The 22,123-nt window shown below is 37.2% G+C and overlaps 1 protein-coding gene across 3 annotated transcripts in view; it reads left to right on the top strand.

Moving 5' to 3' along the window:
- PPP3CA (protein phosphatase 3 catalytic subunit alpha) overlaps window positions 1–22,123 on the top strand; it is a 326,948-nt gene that overhangs the window by 234,123 nt on the left and 70,702 nt on the right. For all 3 annotated transcript variants that reach the window (XM_047855193.1, XM_047855194.1, XM_047855192.1), the window contains 2 exons: window positions 12,493–12,617; window positions 21,776–21,887. In XM_047855193.1, the coding sequence (XP_047711149.1) occupies window positions 12,493–12,617; window positions 21,776–21,887 (237 nt within the window). The remainder of the gene's footprint in view (window positions 1–12,492; window positions 12,618–21,775; window positions 21,888–22,123) is intronic.

A 22,123-nucleotide genomic window follows, 5' to 3' on the forward strand; every position in this document is an offset into this window, starting at 1 on the left:
TGTCCTCTTTGATATTGTCACACCGCCACCATTGTAATATCAGACCTCATTGTCTTGTGACTTAATTATTGCTGTGAACCTCTTACTGAAAACAACGTGGCTTTCAGTTTTTCTACACCATTGCATTCTCCCTAGAGTTTCCAGATTTATCTGCTTAAATTAATGGGATTGTTCTCCTTTTCTTTAAAACATCACATGCTGGAAAGAAAAAACAAACAAACAAACAAAAAATCATGTACTGGAATCCAAGGCCCTTCGTTATCTACTGTCACCTTTCTAATCTAATCTATCTCCTCTGTTTCACATATACCCTCTGATCAATACAGTTTTTTCTTTCTGCAGTCCACTTACTCTGGTTCATTTGTATCTTTGTAGCTAAAAATCCTTTCCTCTTATTCTTACTTAATTCATTACAAATTTTTATCAATACTACAAGTCACTTCCCTTTGGTTAAGTCTTCCTTGATAATGTCAACTAACCTTCTTTCCAAATTTTTGATTTTCTGTAAGACTTCTGTCTATATCAGTAATATTTATAAAGAAATTTTAAGCAGTAGAATCTAGCACCCCACCCCCCTCCCCAACACAACACCTACCCCCCCACACACAAAGAAACCTTACATGGAACGAAGTCCAAGGTATGAAAAATGCTAAGTGCAGACCTTATTGTTCTTACTGTTATAGTGACCCTTAGCACTCCTCATGTACCCTTTTAGCTCTGCAGAACACATTTGAAGCCAGTGTGTGACCTCAGCCACAATGGCCTTTGCTTGCTCTTACTGTTAGCAAGGGAAAGGTCAAAAGTGGTCAGGATGACTTAGCAGTGCAGAGAGGAAAATTACTTACTCATGAAACAGAAGGAAAGAGCCATACTTGCCATGCTGGCCGCAGCACACATTGCACGCCTTATGTGTTTGGCTTCTTACTACTTCCCAGGTAACATCTGTAGGTCAGAGAGAGTAGAGTTGATTTTATCCTGTCTCTAGTTCTGAGACATTCGAAGTGTTAAGGAGCCTCTAGACTGGGCCCCTCCGGAACTGTTTTAGCCATCTACATTTCACAAGTCTAGAAGCCACAGAGTGAAGATCATGGTCACAGATCAGTGTTTTCTTACTGCTGACAGGTCAGATCAGTAGCAGTTCAGCAGTTGGAAGACCTACCTGGTCCTTATTCATCTGTGTTCGTCTTACATCCCAAGGAAGCTCTATGTTTCTTAAGGGAATTACTTGTATTTATATTCCTTTACTATGAAAGTACATATTATTCTTGAATTATTTCATACATCTATAAACTTGTCTTCCCATTATTGAAAGCGACTATTTTTTAATTCTCTGTAACATCTATCATGTGGGAGGTATTTCATAACTACCTGGTAATTAAGACTGAATAAAATATCCTAGTTTATGTAGTTAGCTATTATTTGGGATTTTAGACAATTTGTCCACTCTGACATGTGAACTCTCTCATAAAGTACCAAAACACCACAGAAGAAGTCAAGTGTTCTTTGAAAAACAGTTCAGTGTGCGACATGACTAACAACAAAGAGACACAGTGTTTAAAAAAAAAAAAAAAAACAGCCCCATATGTATTAAGAACACTTAAAATTTTTGTTTAAAGTACCTTAAAGGGGCGCCTGGGTGGCGCAGTCGGTTAAGCGTCCGACTTCAGCCAGGTCACGATCTCGCGGTCCGTGAGTTCGAGCCCTGCATCGGGCTCTGGGCTGATGGCTCAGAGCCTGGAGCCTGTTTCTGATTCTGTGTCTGCCTCTCTCTCTGCCCCTCCCCCGTTCATGCTCTGTCTCTCTCTGTCCCAAAAATAAATAAACGTTGAAAAAAAAAAAATTTAAAGTACCTTAAATAGTGAATGTAGATGATGGAAACAGTTCTGGAAATTTAGTAAAGTAGGTTTATAAGGAAGTATAACTTAAAATTATGTGATTTTATAAAACAAACTTTTCCCTAGTAAAAATCAGTTTAATAACTCACAACATTATGAAAATTTTTCACTTTTTAATTTTTTCTGTTTTGTCAAGGGAAAGAGAAAGAGTTGACTGATAATCTTGATTGATCTTTTTAGCAATTCAAATATATAACAAACATCATTTTTAGTCGATACAAATAAGACTAAATTTGAAATTATGATTACTAATGAATCACAAGTTATGACGAGTTAACAGCAGTGGTTTTACGTTTTCCAAACTCCTGCATTAGTTTGCCAGGACCCCCTCAGTTTATATGCCATATACAACATGTTAAGCAAACATGAGTTTTGCATAATTTAATTAGATGTTTGTCAAATGGTGAAGAAAGCACAAATGTAAGACATGATTCATTCTCACATTGCTGGCAAGCACAACATATGCAAAGATAAAAAATATACAGAGATATTATGAATGCTGTGATTTAAGTCAATGTAAGACTGAGACCCCAGTTTGTATTCCTCAAGATCAATAAAATTGATGATTTGTATCACGGTGAAATATAATCAGCTCCATAAGAGGAACCTTCGACTTAATGGATGTTAGTTCTGATATAGAAACTTGAAATTAATTAGCACAAGTTTTATAATGTTTAAATTGATACCTCCTTTGGATAAACAAACCAATCTCTTAGTTTCTTAATGTAATTTGAAATGTCAACATAAAAACGTTAAAAAACTATATGTATTTTCATCTTGACACTTATTTAGAGAAAAAACTATATACACTCCTGCTTCTCTTAAGAAGTTTGACAGATGGCAAAGAGGCAATGATAAATAAATGTTTATGGGGGAACTAACTCTTAAGCCCATATTTCTTGGCTAGAGAATGTTCAGAAGTTTTAGAATGGAGAGGGAAATACTTGGATGCCATTTCAATACCATTTTGTATGTGTACATTTTCTCAAGTATGCTCTAAAGTTCTGGAGACCAGATTTCATGCCTTTCTTTCGCTTCTTTATTGTTCCAGTATACTCTAGCACAAATAAGAAGTCATCCGTCTTTGGTGACATTTATTCATCCTTTTAAAATAGTATGTGTAGTAAATATTTCACATTTTAGTGGTTTATTTTTTTTCAGGTATTTAACTGAATTAATATTTCTAGAATATCTGAGTGAAAGATAGATGGGGGATTGGTAGATTAAGGAAAACGAGGCAAAATTAAGAAATAGACTTACTGCCTTTGTCAGAATTATTTTCCAGGGATTGCGTTCTTAACTAATTTTCAGTAAATGTGCTCTAACATGTCTGGGTTGCTCATACATTTTTAACAATTGGCCAGTTAAGAATTAGAAATTCCATTTCCAAATATGCCACTGGTAACAAGTAAGCTTATATATTTTTACCAAAGAAATTTAATCCTTATTTCTATTAAGTCATTCAAGTATTGTCGTTTAGGAATAGCACTTACTAGGTTTGTTCGCTTCATAGTAGGCATAAATAGAACTGCCTACTTGAAAGTCAGTGCTAGGTAAAAAGCCCTTTACTGATAACCCCACTGCCTGTAATTGCCAAATTAATGATGGATATGTGGACTTTAGAATTAAATATCAGAAGCTTGCTTTCCTTGAGTTTTTAAAATATTAGAAGCAAAATAATCTTTCAAATTGCCCAAATTTGAGGAGTATCCTAATAAGAAGAAATGACTCACTTATTCCCCACTTAGAAGATTTTTCTTAACTGAGTTTTCCAGAAATCTACGAAGAGTTGTTTTGTTTTATTTTGTTTTTTAATCCATTTGGCGAAATACCTTACATTTCTTCTATTTACTATGTCACTTTCAGCTTTTAAAACATTACTGCCATTACACAGCCGTGGAACAGAGTGGTCTTGTAAATGAGCTTTGCTACAAAAGAAAATGAGACTAACTGGAAACTGACCATGGTGCTGCTATTTGCTGAAAGATTGGTAATATCACTCAAGCCATTTGGAGTTGTTTCCACTCTAAGAAAATGGAAATTGTAGAGCATGAGACCTAGTCGATTTGATTTCAGCCTTAAGAGCTTTCAATATATGATAGCATACATTTGGATAAAAAGTGGAAAAAATAGAACAACTTTTCATATATTTTATTTATGGCTATGTTGAGTTCAGGTCCTTAGATCATCTATCTAAATCTGGCAAAACATTCAAGATATTTCTTAGGCGGAAAACCTCTGGAAGAGCTGCTGTGCCTATTTCGCATTGTGTTAGTACACTAGATGGGCCACGGCCTGCTAAGCTTTTTTTCTCCCTCATAGTACTTCCCTTAATTAAACAAAGCATATAAAATAAGGTCTAGTGTGAAGTCCCCTGTAGATGAGGCATCTGAGACCTCCTACAAAGATTAAATACCTTGTCCTGGTAACACAAGTGGCAGTTTTCACAGCAAGACGGTGAAAGCATAAGGAAATGTAGTAAAAAAGGATAAAGTGTGAATACATATGGAAAGTATACATAAAGTATACATATTTGGGAATATGATATACATACTGGGAAAAGCAAATTGGAAGAATTCATGCATTCAATAGAGAGTAAAGCTGATTCAGGGAGAATGAATAAGATAATAATTAACCAAGAAGCCATCGTTCATTGACTTAGGCCCATCAGGAGGAATACACACACAAAACAAAAAACCAACAAAGAACAATTATGAAATCAAGACATCTAGCTTTGTAGTCTGTGTACTCATTACACTGTACTGCCTCTTCTCAAGGATGAAATAACACACCCAGGAAAAAAGCAAAAAGCCAGAACTGAAAGAATACTGTGACCACAGCTATCAAATAGTTAAAAAAAAACAAAAAAAACAAAAAACAAACTCCAGAAATACACAATTGGAAAGCCCAAAATGGGAACGCTAAGGCATAGATCTGCAACCCCTCCCCCACCCATCTGGTTACTGTAATGAAAGTTCATGTTTCAGGGTCCTGGAGGGAGTGCATTCATTGGGTTTTAAAACCTGGGATCAGTATTTCAAAAAGTAAAGAAAACAGTCATTCATTTACTAATCATTCTGCTTATGTAGAATAAGTACATGAGTCATCAAATTTATTTATATGTGGCTTAAGTTATATCAACTCACGGTGTTCATCCAATACTTTTGATTGGTGATGAAAATACAGGCGTAGTGAACTACATAATGTAAACAAATACACATGTCACATAACTGATAGTTTCCAGGTCTGACCAAACTTGGACACATGAATAGAATGATGACAAAATGTAATTAAATAATCCTGTAAATATTATACATACTTATTATTGTTATTAGTCACTAGTGTCACAGCCATGACCATGACTTATATAATTTCCATAACGTTGTCATGAATTTTTAATAATTATGCATCTTGTTATAATGTGGATTGATGCTGAAATGGAAAAATAGTGGTAACAGTTAAAACAAATACATTCTTGTTTCATAATTGAAGTCTTCAGGTAAACAAAATCTAACGAAGCATTCAACTCAGGAAGGACAAAAATATATATCAAACAATAATTTCAGTGGAGAGAGCACTTCTTTTTAGGACAAAAACATAAATGTCAATAATTTATTTTTCTATAGATTAGAATATACTGTGTACATACTATGGTGTTGTGTATGTTTAGTCCTTTTATGCCATCATTTAAAAATATAGACTATTCTAGTTCTTTCCATTGGATTATAGTTATAAAATGAGATTTAGGGGATATGGAGGAGTTAGTACTGGATTGTTACTTTTAGAATCTACAATATATTCCAGTCATGTCTTTTCAGTTGTCCGGTTATATTTCTCATTATCTCTGGCAAATAGGTAGTTTATTTATCTTCGTAACACAGCATCATAAATAGAAAGAAAGTGTGTGTAGTTATTGCTATTAATCTGCCCTGGTGCCATTATTATTTTGTATTTAATTTCATAGCTTTATTTTTCGTTTAAATTATTGAAGTTTCAGTATTGGGAAAATTGATATTCGATTTAGAGACTTTTCATTTTTGTTTTCTACTATCAAAACCTGAGTGCCCTGGTTAAGAATTCATATTTTGTGTTTTATAAAGTGCTTAATGCATGTTCAACATTTGAAAAATAATATTTACTATGGAGAAAATATTATTTTGAAGTATACATCTGGAGTGGATTAGACCCCTTTGTTTTTTCTTGTTTTCTTTATTTTGCAGTTGATGAAAGTTTTCAGCAATAAGTGAATGCCATAATAAAACTCACTTTTATGTTCGTAATTGCCTGATTTCAGAAGTTTACACACTCTGCTAATGAATGACACAAATTCAGGCTGGCTGGTTTGTACTTGAACTTATTTATCATTCATGAAAGGTTGCCTGAGCCTGGATTATCAACAGGGGGAAACAGATAGGTACTTGGGGTACCTTGTGGTACTTGTGGTCTTTAACCTGTAACAAACCTCCAAATGCAACATCTTTCTCTGCAGAATTGTAAATTGTGGAAAAGTATAAATTGCGGCTGACAGAAGATTCAAAAATCAAACCAATAAGTTTAGTAGATTAATCCCCTCATGCTGAGAATTAGACATGTTAGTTCCTTAACATTACAAATGTTATTGTCTTGGGAAAATGTGGCTATTATGGAAAAAAATATTGGGTTGAAGTCAATGAAGCTGAAAGTACAGTGGAACTCTGATGGTGAAAATTGCTGTGCGAATCAGTAACGTCTTTTCTAAAAGAAAAATTATAAACTGTTAGTTTAGTATGAACTGGAAAAACTTGTATAAGAAGTTACTCTACTTAATTCGAGTCTTCCCAGATGATAAAAGACAGTCTTTTGGCGGAACTAAATGGTCCTTCTAGAAAAATAAGGAGTCAAGAATTCAAAGTACTTGACTTCTAAATCACAATTTTGATGCGATTTTGAAATGCTGTCTGTTTGTCTGTTTTTAACAACTTACTCCTCTGTCCCCAAACATCCTAATTTGTGTAAGTTTTCTTTAACTTGGAATGCTATATGACATTATAAAATTTTTGTTTAGTGTCAGTAAGAAGTTGACCCAATGATGTTCTTTGATGGATTTTTTTAATATATATAGGCATGAAAACAAGACCAAATGTGTGAGTGTAAACATTAATTCAAAACTATTTTGGGGGCGCCTGAGTGGCTCAGTCAGTTAAGTGTCCGACTTCGGTTCAGGTCACGATCTCACAGTTTGTGAGTTCGAGCCCTGCATCTGGCTCTGTGCTGACAGCTCAGAGCCTGGAGCTGCTTCAGATTTTGTGTCTCCCTCTCTCTCTGCCCCTCCTCTGCTCACACACACACACACTCTCTCTCTCCCTAGTTCAAAAATAAACATTATTTTTTAAAAAAAATAAAAAAAACTATTTTAAGTAGCTTTACATGAAAGTGTTTATTTTATATTATATTTGCCAATATGACTCCTACTCAGGATGACAGTTTTGTCAGAGTCCTTTTCAAACTGTCAGTTGTATAGCAATTATACTGGGACCTCATCCTGGTGTGTTCAGTACTGTCTACTGTTTACATTTTGTCATGTAGTAATTTAATTGCCAATGTGAATTTAGAAACTATGGAATTCTTTGAAAAAATAATTAAATTATAATATGGACATACTTATTTGCTGATTCACTAATTTAATTATGGCGTGCATACCTAATTATACATAGAATAGACACATGGTTTTTGTACCGAACATCTATCCTTTCTAAATACAGTTTCCAGCATATCTCTAGGCAGGAAATGCAAGGCCTTAGTCCCTGGTCATGACGATCTCCCTCTCTCCTCTGCCTGAGATTATTTCCTCAAGAGCCTGTTTGTCCTTAATATGCTGGCCATTATCTCCTCTACTTACCAGTGTGCTGGTTTTAGGGACTCTTAGACTTGCCCTGTGACTGATTCATTGTCCAGCTTTTAGATTACAAGAATTTACTCAGCTAACTACAAAGAGTCTCTTGTCACTGCCCCAATTGTTTATTGTACTTTCTCTGTAGCACTACTTTGCTCTCCTATACAGTGAGTAAGGTCTTGAACTTGTTAAATGACTCCTTAACTGCTACGCTGACCACTCATCTCCAAATAATTCCTCCTTTGTGGTGGGTAGTTTTACACGTGTGCACATGCACATGCATCTACACATACATATTTATATTTATATTTATATTATTATTTATATTTATTTACTTATATTTATATATACTTGAACTTTCAAGCCTTTTCAAAGCTTTCAAAGCTTTTCAAAGCTTCACAACTAGCTCTCCAGAAATGATATTAAGAATAAAAGCTATTCCCTTCCTTAAGCGATAAAGACAGATCCTCTCTGTTTGTTATTCTCTGTTTTATACTTCAAAATGCCGTACTCCCCGTCAGAAGACTTAGATAAGAAGTTGGTACCACTCGGGTGTGAGAATCATTTCCAGTAAAGTTTTATTTTCAGTGGGCTGAGAGTTATCGTGGGCAGGGAAGCAACAGTAAAAGGCAATTACTTAACAGTAATTGTTTGCTGAAGTATTACTTAGTGCTTGGTTATTTAGGCATAATTTATGTGTTTCCTGATAGTAGAAGAGCAAAAAGTAATAAATATGGAAGCATCACAGGAGGTTGGTCACTCTTCCACCATTTAGTTGTACTGAGAATGTTAGAGTAGCCACTTGCAAAGTCATGCAGTCAATCCCGCTTAGGGAAAAGAACCAAGAAGGTCACCAAATAGCTTTAACTGCTTAGTATACCTGCGCTGTATAAACTAATAGAGTTCCTGCCTCTCCAGCATAAAAACAAATGTAGACCTATAGCTTATAGGGAAAAAACAGCCATCATGTTGTGGCACATCAGGTTACTCTTGGATAAGGGTATCCAAGTGAAATTAAAAAAAAAGAAAACTTTATGTTTTATTTCATTATCTTTGATGTGCTCATTTTATTAATTCCATAATTCTATGCATTGTTGATGGAAATATGTGCAGTTGTCTGAATAATCTATTGAAGATATAATATATATTTGGGGGGGATGTTTAGCCAGATGAACGGATGTTTTCATGGACATAGGAATGCTTTGAAAATTTTTAATTTTTTTAAGTTTATTTTAAGAGAGATAAATAGAGAGGGGGTGGGGAGAGAGAGAGAGAGATAAAGAGAGAGAGAGAGAGAGAGAGAGAGAGAGAGAGAGAATCCCAAGCAGATTCTGCACTGCCAGCACAGAGCCGGGGTGTGGGGCTCAAACCCATGAACCATGAGATCATGAGCTGGGCTGAAATCATGAGTCAGAGGCTTAACCAATTGAGCTTCCAGGTGCCCCCAGGTAGGAATAACTTTATTACCTGTATTGCGTTTCTATATTTTTGGAGGCTTTTCAGTATGATAGGCCTTTCAGTGCTGGCCCCTAGTTGAGTACTCTGTCTGCCAGCAGTGTTCCATCGGGAATGACAAGACAATAATGGGAAGCTAGGGGATTGCAGGAAATAGGGCTATGTTGATGAAGAATAAGCTTGCCGTGAAGGTATAACAGAACTTGTCAAAGACTGGCTGTTTTTTAGAAGTACTATTAAAACCAAGTGAGAGTGGAGATGAAAGGGCCCAGCCACCTGGAGAATTGGACAATGTGAGCAAACAAGACAGCTTGCCTCATTAGCTGGCATTTTTTATACTGGACACCAGTGTCTCGGGTACCCGAGAGGATGGTAGGTGGGGGCCACAGCATCATATAGAGGAAACTACCTGGCTATACCTTTCTCTTACCATCACGTAGAGGTAACCTTCCCTTCTGTGTGACGCCACCCGATATCCTCTTGGGTACCTAAATGTGGTCATCAGTTTCATCCTGAAATTTGATATCAAAATAGTGAATGTTCCCAGCTATTAGGATTTCAGGATAAATCTTTCATCTTGAAATTTTTTTTTTCAACATTTATTTATTTTTGGGACAGAGAGAGAGCATGAACGGGGGAGGGGCAGAGAGAGAGGGAGACACAGAATCAGAAACAGGCTCCAGGCTCTGAGCCATCAGCCCCAGAGCCTGACGCGGGGCTCGAACTCACGGACCGCGAGATCGTGACCTGGCTGAAGTCGGACGCTTAACCGACTGCGCCACCCAGGCGCCCCAGATCTTTTATCTTAAAACTGAAATGCACAAGGTACAAGGAATAGATACATTCAGAAGCCCAAAGGAATTTTGCTCTTTGTTATCACTTTTCTCAGATTCATCTTTCTCCTAGACTCGATCAAATACTCCTTTCAATATTATCCTTTCATGTCATAGGAAATCCTACTCTAACACCGACATGGAATGAGCATTGAAAGAAGTTACCTGTCAAATAGGTATCTCCCCTACATATAATCACCATGAGGAAAACCAGACAAACGTGCAGAATGAGGGCTGAGTGTGCCCACAAAGGCTCAAAAGTGTAACTCTCTTTCGTCTCACTGACTAGATAAAACTCATCTAAGAGCTGGTTCTAAATATGCATCTCTGGAGATTTTTATTCATGGCCCAGGAATCTGTAGTTTCCAAACCTCCCATGTGTTTCTGATGTAGAACCAGGTAAGGAAACCACCATCGGATGTGTGGAGGTCCCACATTCTGCTCCAGTCTCGCTGCACACTGGTTTGAAAGCTGTGACTTAAAAGGCTTAAAACAAGCATCTCAGACAAGTTGGAAGCTTTTGGCTTGCACCAGAGCTCACTCTGCAAACCTGTCATTCAGTCCTGTCAATCCCAAGGGCACCTCAAAATGTCTGACTCCTTGGGGCGCCTGGGTGGCTCAGTTGGTTAAGCATGCAACTTCAGCTCAGGTCATGATCTCCCGCTTCATGGGTTTGAGCCCCGCATCGGGCTCTGTGCAGACATCTCAGGGCCTGGAGCCTGCTTCAGATTCTGTGTCTCCCTGTCTCTCTGCCCCTCCCCTGCTTGCCCTCTGTCTCTCTCTCTCTCTTTCTCAAAAAATAAATAAACATTAATTTTTTTTTTTTAAATCTCTGACTTCTTAGTTAATGGGTTTCCAAATTTAGCACAGAGTAGGCCCAATGGAAGAATCCTGAGGTGGCACGTGTTTCTTGTGTGCCTACCAGGTGGGAGGTGCTGTTCTCAGCACTGTGGATACAGTGACCAAGATTGGCAAGTTATACAACCTTACAGAGGTTATATTCCAATGAGAAAGGTAAGGGAAGAAACAGCAGGCAAATTAATAACTAGATAATTCCTGATAGTGAGAAGTATTGTGAAGAAAGCCAAACAACTTAATGGGGTGAAGAATGACTTTGGACAGAGGCAACTCATTTAGTTCAAGAAAGACCCCCTTGTACCCGTGACTGGTGGATGAAAAAGAGTCAGCCTGTGGAAATCCAAGGAAGAAAGAAACTTGGACTATTTAAGATAGCGAAGACCCACATCTAGTGAACAAGAGGCGGGGGGTGGGATGGTGATAGACTAAAATGCTTTTATCTTAAATTGATTGCAGCATAGAATGGGTTAAGATAGCATGCTCCTGATTTCCTGTTTGCTGATATATTCACTCTGTGAACTTCTTCGTGTTTGAGAAATAACTACATCATGTTCATCATTTAAGCATAAAATTGTAAAAAATTAAATATATACATGTATAAATACATAAAATATCAACGATACTATAACATGATGATTGACAGCAAAAGCTTTGAATTAGGCAGATCCAGACTTAAACCCTGAATCATCCATATGTAATAGTGATCTTGCTTAACCACATAACCTCTCTTAGCCACACTGTTTCCTCATCTGTATAATGGGGATACTATTTACTTTTTAGGGCTTTGAAAGTAGTAAGTGAAATACTGAGTAATGAGTAAGTAAGTGGTTTTTAAAACGAGAGACTACATAGCTCCTTCAAGAAATTTGGTTTCAAGGAAAATGTGAGAAAGTTAAATATTATTTCCCAGTGTTTTTTGTACTATTTTACAGTGTTTTTTCCTTTTTCCAATTTTTTTCACTTTAACATTTGACATCAGAGTACATCTTACAAACAAAATGTTCTTTTATAATTTAAATTTAAATGGGAGGGTCTTTTTTTTCTTTCATAGTGGTACATAAATTAATGGGGTTATAATTGATGCCATTTTAGATTCAGTGAAATACAGTTTTTATGATACATATCAACTTTCTTTTTCTTCAGGAGATAATGATACGTAGCATTTATTTATTCAGACCTCAGTTTTATAGAGATAATACCAAACCTCTCTGTGCCTTGTCTCTTATCTGCAAAAGGGAGAACTTCCCCCATGACATTCTTAGTGTTAAATTAGAAAATGTGCATAAACTTTTAGCACAGTGTGTGGTGCAGCATCCTTGAGTGCACAAGCCTACTTGTCACTTTTGTTATTATCTTCATTTTGGCAGTTAATCTGTGAATTGCTAGACCTGGATGCTGGAACCGGGTCTGCCACTAATTAACTTTGCAATCTGTGTCTCGCTTTCCTGTTTTGCAAAAGAAGGTTTCCGAAAAGATGCGCTCTGTTTTCCTTCTGACTGTCACATTTTGTAATTTTTCAAATCTCATCCCGAATCATAATGTGTGTGACCATAAAATGAATTTTCTTTGTTTCTTTCAGTTTGTGGGGACATCCATGGACAATTCTTTGATTTGATGAAGCTTTTTGAAGTGGGGGGATCTCCTGCCAACACTCGCTACCTCTTCTTAGGGGACTATGTTGACAGAGGGTACTTCAGTATCGAAGTAAGTCTATATCATTTCTTTGTAGCTATTCAGAAATGGATCAACAATATCTTAGCAAACTAAAAGTGGTAAATGTTACTTGTTTAAGAAAATTATTGGTCTATAATAGAACTTTAATACCCTCAATTCTTGGGATATTTACATATTCTATTTTCTGTTGATTCCCATAGGCTTTTTAGTGCATAGAGATACGTATTTTATATATGTGTGTGTGTGTGTGTGTGTGTGTGTGTGTGTGTGTATACACCTTTTATTATATATATGCTTTTATATATTTGCAACAATTACATCACATTTTACATTAGATAATTCTATTTCCTGTTGACAGAACTAATCAAAGTTGATTAAAGAAGCAGGAATGTGTTTCCTGGTTATGCCTTATAAATTGTGAGCAGTAGCTTACCTTTGTAAATTGATAGCCAGGTGCATGTGTCTCTGTGTCCGTTATATGTGAGTAGGCGTGAATACACTCCCAGCCCTGTATTTTGTCTTTTTTGGCATCTGTCATCCAACGAGGGTAATTTATTAAACTCATTAATTAGAACAAAACAGGTAACTTTTGAGTAGAGGTTCTTCCTCAGAAGAACCTCCTGCATCTGCTTCGGGTAAGTAGAAATTACATTCCAAATACAGGCAACAACCTGGCTTTATTCACTTGTTTGTTTTTCCTGGTGCTTAATATGGTGTCTCAAACAGAGAAAGGGTTCATCAAATATTCATTACAATAAATGATTTGAAATAAGGATGAATGTTAAGAAGCAGAGCTCATGAGATAGTAGTACCTGACATTATATGTGCTCTCAGAAAAAAAATAAGGAAACAATGTTTAAAAGGAAAGTAATTATTCTTAATGCAGAGAGAAATCAACTTTACAGAAATCTCACATCAACATCATGTATTCATAATAATCATATAAAAGAAGATTCATTCTAGGTTTTTAAATTTTCTTCATAATACTGTATTTACTATAAGAGTATATTTTAATTTTTTTAATGGTCATTTATTTTTGAGAGAGACAGACAGACAGAGAGCAGAGGAAGGGCAAAGAGAGGGAGACACAGAATCTGAAGCAGGGTCCAGACTCTGAGCTGTCAGCACAGAGCCTGACGCAGGGCTTGAACTCACGGACCTGAGCCGAAGTCAGAGGCTTAACTGACTTAGCCATCCAGGTGCCCCTACTATGGAAATATTTAATGTCAAAGAACACATCACTCTTAAACAGCTTTTGTTTTTAAGACTGTCATACAAATTGTATGTTTTGATTATTCGATTTACCTTCAGTTGTTGAGTCTATATATGCAGAGAGAGAAACTATAGTCATTGTCTATATACATTATAAAAGTATATATCATCTTTTCACCAATATATTAACCCTTTCTGTATTTAAGGATCATACATTTCTTAATTATTCATGATGATGAGGGAAGAAGGGATGGTTTGGGTATATACATCCAAAAGGAGAAAGTAAATTTTTGGTATTTCTTCCACTTGGTAAACAAGTGTGGTATTATTGAACATAAAATGTCTATGCACCATAATCAGAACTATGGAGAATTTAAAGAACTGCATATCCTTGCTCTCTAGAAACCTAAATATATTAGGAAAATAGAACTATAAAAAGCTACATAGCATCAGAAGCCTAGAAGAGGCAGTTATTCAGGATTCCATTATTTGAATTGATTATTTAAATCTTGTGATAAAAGTACAGAAAATGATTGTCATTGGAATTTAGAAAAGTGGGACAATTTTGTAAGTAGACATGACTGGGGCAGACTGAATCAAAGAAGTCAGATTAACTAGGAAGGATATTGAAGCAAGAAAAGTCCAGGGGAAGAAATTAGTCAACTTCGTAAATCTCATTCATGGGCGAACTTGACCAACTTGTTAGGGAAGGGTGATTGAATATAAATTTTGTGAGACTTTCCTATCACATTAGGGCTGGTATCTGCCAAGAGAAAACAACAACAGCAAACCTACAAAATGGTGGCTTGAACAAGATTATTTCTCTCTCCATTAAAAGCCCACAGATGGGAATACCCAACTGGTGTGACCCAGCGTGGTGCCAGGACCCAGGTTCTTTCTGCCTCATTGCTCTGATGGGTGTGGGGTGCCTGGGCTCATTCCAAAGACTATCTTGTCACCCCAGACAGCTACACCAGCTTCACCCATCATCTGCCGTGTTACATTCAGCCAGAAGGAAAAGGAAAAAGAGAAGGGCATGTCTTCTTATCTAAGGATCTTTCCCAAAAGTGGCACAATTACTTTGACTTGCATCCCATGGGCCCAGATTTGTTACTATGGCCATAGGTGATTTCAATATGGAGCCAAGTTTGAGAAAAACTGCGATAGGCAGAAAACAGATATGGGAGGTAAAATGTTTCTTCTACTTCGCTTAAATTGTGTTTGTGTGAAAGCCTTTAGAGGCTTCAAAAAATTATTTGAGTGACTCTTAAATTCATCTTACTCATTTAATATGTAAAGTGCTCCTATGTAAGATTCTGAGGATGAATGGAATAGGTGTTCTACCTTCCTTGAAGCTCATCTTCTTTTTTTTTTTTTTTTTTTAATTTTTTTTAACATTTTATTTTATTTTTGAGACAGAGAGAGACAGAGCATGAACAGGGGAGGGGCAGAGAGAGAGGGAGACACAGAATCGGAAGCAGGCTCCAGGCTCTGAGCCATCAGCCCAGAGCCCGACACGGGGCTCGAACTCACAGACCGTGAGATCGTGACCTGAGCTGAAGTCGGACGCCCAACCGACTGAGCCACCCAGGCGCCCCGAAGCTCATCTTCTTAGGGAAAGCTCAAGTCCGTCCTGTTGGGAGTGATGTATTTTTATTGGCCAAATGATGGAGTGCTATGTTGGACAAATTGTTTTAATATCATAATATTTGTGATTTTTAACGACTTAATTTGTCATCTTCTAAAATTTAATCACAGAACTAACACTGTGTCCTGTTCCCTTACTAATAAAGATAAAGCACTACAGCGTATGTTGCTTAAGTAACAGTTGGCGTGTTTGGGCTTCTCCTTCTTTGTCTCACCAACTCCATCTTTAGATAATATTATTTCTTAATCTTTTTGGCGTGTATTTACCTTTGAATTTTTACTCAACGAGTTCAGGCTTCTGTATCTCTGGCCTCAAATTACTTGAAATTTCCTAAACTCTCCCTAATTAGAGCTATTTAGAACTCTGCCTCTTTAAATTAAAGAACTTGAGAAGCAGTAATCACTAGCTTGCTCTTCATCAGATTTCTTTTTAGTCTACAGTTAATCTAGATATTTGAACTATGAAAGTTGTGATATTTTGTATAATATGCACCTTCTGAAATTCAAGCAAAGGATCAAAGTATCAATCCAGATGTTGGTGGCATAGCAAATGTAAGTAAGTATCAGGCCATTTGAAAGGTCTAAGATCCATATACCAGAGTTCCTGTCTTCATAAACAGCTCTTTAATTAAACTCTAAGTGTCTTAGAGTACAGCTCCAGGGACTTGCCACAGGCATACAGAAATAACAAAAATCTGAAGGCCTCGTCTATGAAAATGATCCATTTTTATTAGACTGTGACCTTTGAGGGGTTTGGGGGATGGCTCAGTGATATCACCACATTTAAAATAGAACAGACATTTCTATAAAATGTGTTTACTGAGAACCCTTTGGGGTTCTTAACTGTGGATTAAGGAAGCTGACATTGTTTGCATGCTGAAATGCTATTGTTTGCCCGGTATACGTGATCTCATTTATTCCTCACCGCTCTGCAAGGAGCATGTAAATGTCTTCCTCTTGTGTATGTGAAAACCAAAGCTCAGAGAGTCACACACAGTAAATGACAGTGCTGGGGTTAGAAATCTGTGCTCTTTCGGGGCATCTGGGTAGCTCGATCGGTGAGGCGTCTGACTTCGGCCAGGTCATGATCTCACCGCTGGTGAGTTTGAGCCCCGCATCAGGCTCTGGGCTGACAGCTCAGAGCCTAGAGCCTACTTCCGATTCTGTGTCTCCCTCTCTCGCTCTGCCCCTCCCTCCCTCATGCCCTCTCTCTCTCTGTCTCTCTCAAGAACAAATAAACATTAAAAAAAAAAAAAGGAAAGAAAGAAATTTGTGCTCTTTCCACTACACCCCATGCCTTGGCCATATATCCGCTAAGCAAACCACAGTAATGCAGACACTGATACAGACTTTCTTATTCGCTCATACATGTACAAGCGTGAACACACAACCCTCTCCCCTACCTCTAAAATCTGAAGGTCACATCATTGATTATAAAATACTCTCTTTGAGCACGACACTGCTGGTTTAAGAAAATTCCTACAACAAGAGCTCAGTTTTCCAGCATGTACTATCCTAACAGCTTTCAAAAGGTTCTTGATGCATCTCAATAATTCAGGACTCCCCTGCAGGTATTCTTTTTGACTGTTCTCCAGGCAAAGAGGAGCCACTTATGTTTAATCTTACCAAATCACCTTTGAAGAGGGGGTTCAGATTTCATACAGTCTCTGCCGGGTAGTATTTTCAGGTACTAGGTAATAAGCTGTGGGCAGTACATGGAGTTCATTTTCTGCACCCCTCCCCATCCCTTCCCACCACCTTCTCTTTCTGCCAAGATTAGAAATCGTTCCCCACAAAGTTAGCCCAAATGAAACAAGCGTGTTTTTGAGGAGCGATGAAAGAGATCATTTTATTTGGGGTAATAATTCGTCCCCTACCAAACATCATCCTCTGTGTGGTGATTGCAATATGCTCCTGCACCTCTCTGATCAGGCATACGTGCATACGGAGGTCCACGTCTGAGTGCGTGCGTCTGAGAATGCAGAGAAAAACTCAGAACTGCAAACGGAGGCACGCACAGCTGTTTTCTTCTAGTCGCTTCCTCAGGTTCCCGCTCTTGCCATTCTGCACTGCACGGCCTGGCAGTGGGCTCTGTAGTGGGCTGGCCCCTCCCGCTGTACTTACATCCAGGTCTCAGCCCGGGCCTCAAACACATGTAAGCGTGAAGAGCTGTTGTGTTTATTCGCTATGAACTCCCAGGCTTAAATGAACCACAGCAAGGCAGGCAATGTTCTGTGCTTCTGCCTGAGAATAACAAGCGAACGGGACAGCAAGGGATGTCAGGTGACAGAGTGATGCCACAGACATGAGGAAGGAATTGTCTGCTGTCTCCCTGCCACGATGGCCTTTGTAGTGCATTGCTATTACTCTGCTGCATCTCTGCATGCTTGTCAGAGGAGGCAAAGAATGCCTGAGAGGCGGTGCGTTTGACATTCCGGGAGTTTGGATCTTCTCCCAACCGACATACATCCTTCGCTTCATTGTCCTGTGACTAAGAGACCTCCCTTCTGATTGGTGCGTATCCCAGCTTGGGTATTTTCGAAAGCTGGTTGATAGAGATCTGGAGCCGTATATTTTCTTTTTCACTTTCTCCCTCTTTTCCCTCTTTCTCGACTTCCCTGTGCCAGTTTTCAAGAAGACTCATCATTAAAAAAAAAAAAAGGCATACAATACAGAATAAATCATTGCACTGCTGTTATCAGTGAACCAGTGAAACTAATGAAGAAAATGATATTCTTAGCACAATGATATCCTTAGTGCTGGTGCATTGGGAAAGATGGATAAGTTAAACAGGTGAAAACCAGGTCTGTGATGGAAATGAATAAAAATATAGAGGAGGCTCAGTGTTTCGTTTTTAAAAGCTAATTTTAAGCTTTTAAAGTTTTAAGTATTTAAAGCTAAATTTAAAAGCTAATTGTAAATATTTGTTTAATTGTTCAGGGTAGCACTGGAAAGACAGTGAAGGTCCACTTGCGAGTTATTAGTGCAATGAATTTACATGTCACAATGAGGAAACGCCAGTGTAACTTGCATCTCTGTTTCCACCGTAACCGATCACTTCAGCGAAAATCTTATTCAAATTTGCCACCTCATACCACGTATATGAAAATAACCAACTATTTAACGAATTTGCGTTTCATTTGTTTTTTGGTTGTGATAATTTTTTTTTAAGTTTATGTATTTATTTTGAGAGAGAGAAAGTGGGAGTTAGGAGGGGAGGAGAGAGAGGGAAAGAGAGCGAGAGGGAGAGAGAGAGAGAATCCCAAGTTAGCTCTGCACTGTAAGAGCGCAGAGCCTGACAAGGGGCTCGAACCATGGACCATGAGCTCATGACCTGAGCCACAGTCCGAGGCTTAACCGACTGAGCCACCCCGGCACGCCGATTGTGATCATTTTTTGTTAAAGAGATTTCCCTTTTAAAAATCATGTCAGGTTATGATTTTGCTGAAGATCGACAGGTCTCCAGAACGTTTAGATGGTAGAATGGTGGCCAGCAAGACAGTGTTGTGCTTGGCAGTGCTCTCCCACCAGATGTTGAGGGCGAAGGCTGGCAGGGCTCCACTCTCCAATCCACTCTTGCCCTTTCATTTACCATGCCACTTCTTCCATATTGGCTGCATTTGTGGTTTTATTCAGCGTTTGAGAATATATTTTATTCTTGCCACAGGGGAGAAGGACATAAAATGTGAAAACAGGATTCTTATTGTTAGGGTATGTTGAGCCAAGAATTTGGAAATTGAGTTATGTTTTCTTTCTCTCTTTCTTTTTCTTTCTCCCTTTCTTTTCTCTTTTTTCCTTTCCTTTCTTTTCTTCCCTCCTTCCCTCCCTTCTGTGTTCCTGTCTTCCTTCTCTTTTATAGGAAAGGAACTAGTATTTCTTAAACTCCTACTGTATACTAAGTGCTTTATATCCATTAAATAATAAGGCATTTTAAATGTGGATTGAATCACTGAAAAGGTAAATAAGTATGATAAACATATCATTAAATATTCCCATATGGTTCTTTGAGGTTTCAGTTATGAAAAAGCTACAGGAATTAAAACTAGAGTCGATAAAGCTGTGCGCTAGTTTCGGAACGAGATTTTTAACAGTCGGCAGAGGAGAAAACGTGGGTCCTCAAATGTGATTCCTCTAGCACTTGACTGGGGCTAGAAAATTGTGTTTTAGATTTTAGTTGGAAAAATAATAGCTTTGCTTTAGGATTCTCACAGGCAAAGCTAATCTGAAGAGTTCACTGTTGTGGTTCCATTTCCAAAAGGATATTGACTAGGAGGAGGCCCAAGGGAGCCTTCTGTGTGCTGAAATGTAACTGGATTTGGTTAGTAGTTTCATAAGAGTTTACATATATAAAAACCCATTGACTGGTATATTTAAAATATGTGCACTTCACTGCGTATAAGTTATACTTTAGTAAAAACAACGATAACAGCAAGAAAATCTTTTCTGAAAGTGGCTGTGGTATGGCCAAAACATATGCTCTTTCTCAGTATGTAAATATAATATGTTAGATACAACAATTTTAATAAGTAAATATAATTTACAAAAGACTTTACGTTCCCATCCTATTCCAAACTAGAAATCCAAAGTTAACAACCAGTATGAAAGTGTGTGTGTGTGTGTGTGTGTGTGTGTGTGTGTGTGTGTGTGTTTCTTTAATATTAAGGTTCAACTTTATAAAGTTTAAATTAGGAATAGTTATCTCATTGACATTAATAATGGTTTATAAATATCTTCTCTGAAATGTGAGACAAGTTCAAGTAATACAAACTCCTTTTATAAAAGCATGTATGTGTACCTCTACAGCCAGACACACAGCGATCAGAGCCTCATTGAACCACCATACTGCTCACTGAGGATAACACGGAATATGCACCATCGACAGACCATCATGACTTAAGGCTCACTTGTAGAGACCATCTGGTCAGCTGTTCAGAAATAGCAATATCATTTGTCATGTGAACTTCAGCTAATAGCTATAATTAGAAAATGATAATTAGAAAATTAATTAAGGTATCATATACATAAAATTTGATGTCAACTCATTATTTTTGTTTACTTCAATCATAATTACACAGTTGGAAACAATATCTTGAAAAACACAGTAATACATACTTGCTTTGATAAGTAGTATTTTCGCCAAGACTTGGGCTGTATATTCAAACGTAATTATTTCCATTCATTTAATAAATCATCATATAAGCTGACAGAGGTGATTGTTCTTCACAGGTATCACAACAAATGAATCACCAGTAGCTTTTCCCAGTGGACATACTCTGGCATATTTACTATATTTTGGAAAGCTCTTTATAAAAAGGAAAATACTGTATGTTTTTTGGTTTAAGACTTAACTAATCAGACTCAGACTTGCCTCCCTATTTTTGTGGTTTTGTATCTTTTTGACTCACTTTTAGAACATAAACTTAATGAGGATAAAAAAGCATACTTGTTTTTGAAGAGTGGTTTTCTCTTTCCTGTGGGTTCTTGATGAATGCCAGTGGAGGATAATGAAATTGATGTTCGTACTTGAGTATCTCAATTATCTTAATGCACACTTCAGGATGACTACGTCAATGTTGGTTTATTCCAAACCTGGTGAATTCAAAAGACCTTTATTTTTACACAAACTGCAATACCCAAGTAACTAATTTGAAAGTTGTAAGATATATGAAATGTTTCCCGTAGTTATTAGCAGCATGTGTAGTGAGATTCCCTGGCCTTCAGTTTAATTATATTTACATACAAAACAAACAAACAAACAAACCAAAAACTTAAGGTTTTGTATACCAAAGGCACTGAAATAAAAGACAAGGTGATAAGGGAGAAGAAGGCTAGTGAAGAAGAGAACATAATTGAAAGTGGAGACCCAATCCCAATCAACCTGAACCTGATATTGTTTAGTTCTAAATTTTGTCCTGCCTTTCCTTCCCAATTCTTCCATTTCTGTTACCTGATTTATTTTTTTTTTTTTTATAAAGAGAGGTGTCTTTATTTATTGATTGCTAATTACGTTTCTTCTCATGCTTTTACGCTGGTACATTTTTAGGATATCTTCATTCAGGCTTCTACCAATAGACCCTGTAAAGTCCATTGTTTTCTTGTGGTACATAGATTCCCAGTGCATGTATGTATTTTAGGTATAGATGAGCCTTGGCTTTGTACTAAAGTGATGTTTTCTATTTGATTTTTAATACCCTCCTTAATAAGGCCTAGCCTTTTGGGGTCTTCCAGTCACAGTAGCACATCAGTTCATGTCTTCGTGCTATGTGAGCAATGGGGTGCTTAAGTGTAACAGGGAAATATTTATTTTTATGTTATTCTTATTTTTTCAGTGTGTGCTGTATTTGTGGGCCTTGAAAATTCTTTACCCCAAAACACTGTTTTTACTTCGTGGAAATCATGAATGTAGACATCTAACAGAGTATTTCACATTTAAACAAGAATGTAAGTATACTTCAAGCTTCTTCCATTAACACCATTTGTGCTAAATCGTCATTTTAACCCACACTGGGAGCACATGATAATAGGATCCATTGCTTAAAAGCCAAAAACTTAAAAAATGACACTATTTTATTTTATGTTACTCTGTATCTCTTTCTAAGCATGGATCATGAAAAGAACTCAGAATTTATTTTTACATTATAAATTTTCTATAAAGTGACCTAAAATGTTGAGTTAAT

Source organism: Prionailurus viverrinus, chromosome B1 (assembly GCF_022837055.1).
Source record: "Prionailurus viverrinus isolate Anna chromosome B1, UM_Priviv_1.0, whole genome shotgun sequence".
In the NCBI taxonomy this organism is placed as follows: domain Eukaryota; kingdom Metazoa; phylum Chordata; class Mammalia; order Carnivora; family Felidae; genus Prionailurus; species Prionailurus viverrinus.